Source organism: Buceros rhinoceros, unplaced genomic scaffold (assembly GCF_000710305.1).
Source record: "Buceros rhinoceros silvestris isolate BGI_N320 unplaced genomic scaffold, ASM71030v1 scaffold26209, whole genome shotgun sequence".
NCBI classification, from domain to species: Eukaryota; Metazoa; Chordata; class Aves; order Bucerotiformes; family Bucerotidae; genus Buceros; species Buceros rhinoceros.
In genome coordinates, this window is record NW_010430387.1 from 10646 (window position 1) to 16673 (window position 6028).

The following is a 6028-nucleotide window of genomic DNA, read 5'->3' on the forward strand; positions in this document are numbered from 1 at the left end:
AGGTTGCCCTGAGAGAAGCCCCATCCCTGGCCCCATCCCAGGTCAGGTTGGCCCTTGGGGCTCTGGGCACCCTGCTCTGGGTACAGATGTCCCTGCTCCCTGCAGGGCTTGGACCTGGGGAGCTCTGAAGCTCCCTTCCCACTCAAACCAGTCCATGACTCTACGACAAGAAGACAGGAAGCTCTGCCTGCCAGCTCCGCCCATCACGGCGGTTCCACATGGTACCTTTCCACTTCTGGATTCTCAAATGTGAGGGTTCTGTTGCAGAATAAAAAATAAAATACAGGAATTTTAAGTATTTTTTCCCTGCTGCTTGTTCTGTGCATGAACCAGAGATGGAAAGAACTATTTTTTGGGGAAGACTATTCTCAAATACCCACTTCCAAACCAACTCTCCAGCCCTTCCTGCAGATTTTCACACAAACTGGTTCAGAAGAGCTTCCTCACTTTGAACCTAACATGGCCCTTAAAAATACCCCCACTCAGCTGCTTTCTGCTCGGCTCACACTTTCCTGGAATCGGAGAATGGTTTGGGTTGAAAAGGGCCTTCAAGATCATCCAGCCCAACCCCTTGCCGTTGGCAGGGACACCTTCCACTAGAGCAGGCTGCTCAAACCCCGTCCAACCCGGCCTTGAACATGTCCCTCACTTCCAAACCAAACCCTCGCCATGCCCACGCGTGAGGGATGCCACGGGTTCTGCCAGGGAGCAACGGGCTGGGTTTTTATGGACTCCTTTCCCCCACCACTTGTGTCTGGGCTTAAAGAACCCGCTCAAATTAAATGGGAATCTCCTCCCAACGCAACGGCAAGACAACCACGCTTGGAGGTTCCTTACAGACAGCAGAGGTTCACTGGTAGCTTTTGCCTCGGAAAGGGCGCAGCAGGATTTGGGAGGGGTTCATGTCCTTTTTGAGCTAAATGGCCAAAACCTCTCCAAAATTAGGCAAGGCAGCTTGAGCAGCACAACAGAGTGGGGACAAATGTTGTCCCAAGACCTTGCTGCCGTCTCTCGACCCTGTGCTGGAGCAGCCCAGCGTTTAAGCAAGGCGACGGAGCTAACGACTGCTAAGCCCATTACACGCACAATTACACGCGTAAGCGATACGCTGTCAAAACTTTGCATCCCCAACTCTCCGCAGACAGTTGCTGTGTTTTAATCTGCAATAGTAAGACTGACCGCATGGCTTTGCTGGCTGTCTTAATTATACAGTAAAACTAGAGAAATCCTGAAATTTTCTGCCTTGATTTCTACTCTAACCATCCAAAAATCCCAAGGATTGTTTTCTTCATCTTCATCGTTCATCTAAGGTAAAGAAAGCAGTCAAACCCTCTTTCTAGTAACTCCCTGCACCTGCTAACGCCCACGATTATCTCCCCCGGCTTACGCAATGCCCATCATGTAAGAGACCACGAAATCGTATTTCCCATTCTTTTTCATTTTCCTCTGACCTCTGCCCGCTCCTTGCCAGAAGGTGAAGAAACCCATCTTAGTTTCCCTGGGGGTTTTGTACAGCCCCCAGGAGCAACATTCTGGATCATTTGTATAAAACTCTAGAGAACATGAAGTCTACGGAGGACACCTACAGAGGACACCTACGGAAGACACCTACAGAGGACATACACCGTGTTTCTACTCACTGGAGGCCAAAGGGATTGTCTTTTGGCGTGAAGAACATAGCGCCTGCTCTCGTCTCCTCAGCAGCCTGGCTGGGCATTCGGGGTTGCCGGAGACGCTCCATCCGTGAGAAGTGGCTGCCCGGGAGGTCCCTGGGGTCCAGCGCCGGCCTGGAGTGGCACCGGAGTTCCAGTGTCGATCCTGATTGACCTTCTCTTCGCTCCATGAACATGCTGACAGGTCTGTCTTTGGGGGCACTGTGGGCTGGAGAGCTTCCCCTGGTCCCAACAGTGAGACCTTTGATGTCCACTGATGAGGTTGGAGTCACTCCCGTGGTGGGGCTGAGCTCCCCTCTGCTCTGGGGGTGCAGGATGAGGACCGACTGAGGCCGGCTGTCTGTTTTTTTGGTGGGTTTGAGGGAGGGGTCCTTCACTCTGCTCTGCTCAGTCCTCTGCAAAGCCTCCACCCTCCCTTGCTGCTCAAAGGCTTTGCGTTGTCTCTCCAGAATTTCCTTCTGCTGACGGATCTGCTCCATCATCTCCCTCTCGTTTTGCAGCTGAAGCTGCTTTTGCCGTTCCTCCTTCTCCACGTTAAGCTTTTCCAGTCTCTTGATGACAGAGTCTGGAGAATGGACCTGTGCCGCAGTCGCTGTCGCACGTTCCTCTCTCTTGGTAGAGGACTTCTCTTCCTCCCCTCCCAAGGCTCTGCCCTGGTCTGGCTCAGGCTCCTGCCTGACCCCAGAAAACGTAACTGTCCTCTCCTCTCTTTCCGCTGCTTTGTTCCTCACGTTATTCTCCATCAGCTTCACCTTCGCGTTGTCTAGCGATGGAATGTAGAAAGTAGGTAGGTTGCTGGAAAGGAAGGTTTCTCTTGGGTGCGCCTTGTATGTAACACTCTGGGGGTCACCGACCACGTGCTCCTTCATGGTGAGGTTGTCAGGCAGCTCCAAGTCTGCAGGCGTCCTTCTGCCAGCGGGTAAATTGCTGTTCACAGCAGCTGCGCAGAAGGACTTCTGCAGGTGAGCCTGGGGGCTGCTAGGCAAAGAGTCCGTGGAAAACGACTGCGCATCTTGCTCGTTTAAAACTAAGGAAACAAGTTTATTACTTGGGGTATCTTCACAGCTTAACATCTCAAAGCTCCCTTGAGAGCTTTCGCTTTCCGGGGTTCCCTGAGGGGAATGAAGTGCCTCAGACACAAGCTCGGTGGACCACCGCCGCTCTTCGGAAGGTGACAGCCCGCCGGTGGACCGGACCTTGAGCAGCTCCAGGCTGAATTTTGCCTGCTCCAGTTCACGCATCCTGCGGCTTTCTCTTTTTGCACGAACCACTTTCTTCTGGTTGAGATCCTCCAGCGACTTGGGTCTCTCTCTCACAACGACCTCTTCTTCGGTGTCCATCCCGCTCTGGCTACTGGCTCTCTCATGCCTTTTGTACACTAAATTCACCGAAGTATCCAGTTGGTCCACGTGATTCACCCGATTACTCTCCATCAGTGATTTATGTTCCTCTATAGCTCTCACTCGCTCTTCAAACGAGCTGTCCTCCCACTTTGACGGGTCGGAGCCCTTAATTTCCAAAGCTTCATCTGCCTCCAGTCCATCCTCTTCTCTACCCGACAGGCCGTTCTCCAGCTGCGTCTCTTTTAATCGCTGCTCTTTCAGAGCTCTAAACCTGCGAGAAAGCAGAACAACAGCATATTGTGCCTCCGTGCCCACCTGTGTCCCCTCCAGGCACTGCACCAGTGGCACCTCATCACCACCACGGTCTCACCACCGTCAGCATCTCAAGCAACGCTCCTCGCACATCTGGTGCAAAACAATGGGAATGCACGTTCAGTTTTTGACCTTCTCCTCTCACACCTACGCAAGGACAGCCCCAACGCACCTGAAAGCTCCGCTCGTGCTGACAGCAGCAGCTCCAGCCTCCATCTCTGGCCTAGTTCCTTTGAAAGCTGAGGGAGCCAGAGGATCTTAACCCATCGCACCCTCCTGGCTTCTCCACCTTCACCATCCTGCCTCTGATGCAGCTAGCAGGGACTCGTGCCTTGCACCAAGGGCTCTTTGCAGCTCCCAGATCTTCCACCCTATGTCAAGGTGCTCCACACCTTGCAGGCAGCACCTCTGGAGAATGAACCAAGCGCTGCCCCATGACCAGCAAGCCAAGGCATGGCTGGAAACCCTCTCCCCTTCGCAGCAGCTGGCTCCAGTGTGTCCTGTCCCTGTGAGACAGCGACCAGATCGGCGAGGCAATCTGAGTTAAAAATAGGCTACTTAAACTGCTGCTGCTGCCACAGGGAAAAAAAAACCTCACGAGTATTTATGGCCTCAGCTTTCCACTGCCTACGTGCTCCAACCTGAAATAGGCTCTGCTTATTCTAAGAGTAGGTTGGTGCTGCTAAATAAACTCCTTTGTTAGAAAGTATGGGCAAACGAAGGGTGAGGGCAGGTCAGGAAAGGGTCAGGGATCCTACAAAGGGACACCATCCTCTATGAGTCGCTGCAGTCCGAGCAGCGCCTGAATTCACATCAACCACCTCCCTCCCCGGTGAGCATCGGCACAAAATGTTTTATTTTACAGCTGAGGCCATCGGCATTACCTTTGTCGTGCTAAATATCCTCGGCACGCCGCTTGCAAGCAGACGACTTTGCTCCTGCTGGCTGTGTAGGACCGCCTGGCGCGGTGTCCTCGCCAGGCTGCCTGGATGCTGGTGGCCGCGTCGTGCCGCCGCTTGGCGTACTCCCGCCAGCAGCTCTGGATGAGGTGGGCCGCGAACTGCATCTGCAGGAACCTCCGCCTCTCCACGAAGCCACGCCAGTGGCTCTGGAGAACGATGGCGGCTTTGCTGAGGACGAGAGGGTCCGGGGACGGTTCGCCTTGCTTTCGGCTCTGGTAACTACGCCAAAATCTCTGCAAACACACCAGGCAGCTCCTTGTAACGGGTGCTGGGTGGGCATGGGAGAGCACCTGCTTTCCTGCAACCTGTCCAGCTCTGCCTCCCCCATTCCCAACTTCTCATGGCGCTCGAGTCAAAGTCTGATTGTAAGCTCCTTCTGCGGAGAGGGGCGCTGATTTCACCCAGCAGCTGTACCTACAGTACCTGTAGGCTTTGTGGACTGTAATTTGCAATGAACTCAGGCACCATCATACCCACCTGTATGATCACCGCGGCTTGCCGTAAGCTCAGGAACTGCCTCCTGCAGAGCATGCTGCGGAACCAGCGCTGCAGCAGCGTGATGCGGCGCAGCACCTCCTGATGGAGCAGGTCCTGCAGAAGCTGCCGCTCCCGCTCCTTCATGAACACCTGGCCAAAAGAGCCCCAGAAAATCTCACTAGAATATAAAGCTTCCGAGAGCACAAGACAAAGAATTTAATCCTCCTGGTTTCTGTGTCCCGGGTGCCCCAGGAGAAAGTTCAGCGGCTGTTTTTAGCTAAGCCACCTCTAACAGGTTTCTGCAGTTTCATCGACAGCCTGTGACTGTCCAAGCTCTGAGTTACAGAGCCTCGGCTTCCCCTTCAGGCAGCCAAAATTGCAGCTACCGTGTCAAGCTGCGTCTACACACAGACATTGGTTTTTGAAGGCTGCCTCGTTAAGACCACACCTGTAACCTGGTTAATGCAAATCAACAATGTTCTTTACTATTTTCTCTTCACATTATTCAAAGCTCACTGGCTTAAAGAAGAAAACTAGTTTCATTAATTAAAAATCTATCTAAAGATGTTTATTTTTCATTACAGAAATGCAGACAAATGTATCTGCATCTCAACGAGGATAAACCTTTACCATTGTTCTTCCAACTTGGTAATTGTCTGGATCGAGTTTTATTTTCCGGAAGAAATCATGGATATTGTGCTTAGAGGGGCTGATTCCTTGCGGCAGCAGGACATGGAAATGGTTCACAAAATCCTGAGAAGGGAAAAACAGAAATGCTGAGATTTGCTTAGATGGGTCCTCCTGGGTCCCCTTCTTCCCCACAGAAGGGATTTGCTCCCCTGGCCACGTGGAACGGGCTCTATCGAGTGAGCAGGACAGAGAGCGTTTTACAGACTGGGGAACACCAATTGTCATCCACTGTTACTGGTTTGACAGGAAACACATCAAAGCAGGGAGCCAGCAACGTTCAAACATCTTTCAGCGTGGGAGGAGAGGTTCTGCGGAACGCACGGGGTCATTTCGAGCAAAAAAATGCTCCAAATCCTCAGCAGGAGCCGCTACGGAAGGGGGTTTGCAGCATCTGCAAAGCATTTCTGAGATGCTCCGCGGGTTACTGCTGTGAGGGCTCAAAGAGAGGAGGAGGTATGAGAGGAGAGATCCTCCCAGGAAAGGTTGGGATCCATGCTCACGGCAAAAAAAAACCGGACAACGAACAGTCTGCCTTTCTAAACAGCTGCTGGGCAGGACATGACATCTGCCC

General features: G+C 52.7%; 1 protein-coding gene across 1 annotated transcript in view; it reads right to left on the minus strand.

The window, feature by feature from the left end:
* Positions 1-6028, minus strand: part of MYO9A (myosin IXA) — a gene marked incomplete at both ends in the record, with an annotated part of 37340 nt that overhangs the window by 10220 nt on the left and 21092 nt on the right. Inside the window, 4 exons of the mRNA XM_010143025.1 lie at positions 1641-3287; positions 4213-4523; positions 4768-4917; positions 5398-5520. Of these exons, the coding sequence (XP_010141327.1) occupies positions 1641-3287; positions 4213-4523; positions 4768-4917; positions 5398-5520 (2231 nt within the window). The remainder of the gene's footprint in view (positions 1-1640; positions 3288-4212; positions 4524-4767; positions 4918-5397; positions 5521-6028) is intronic.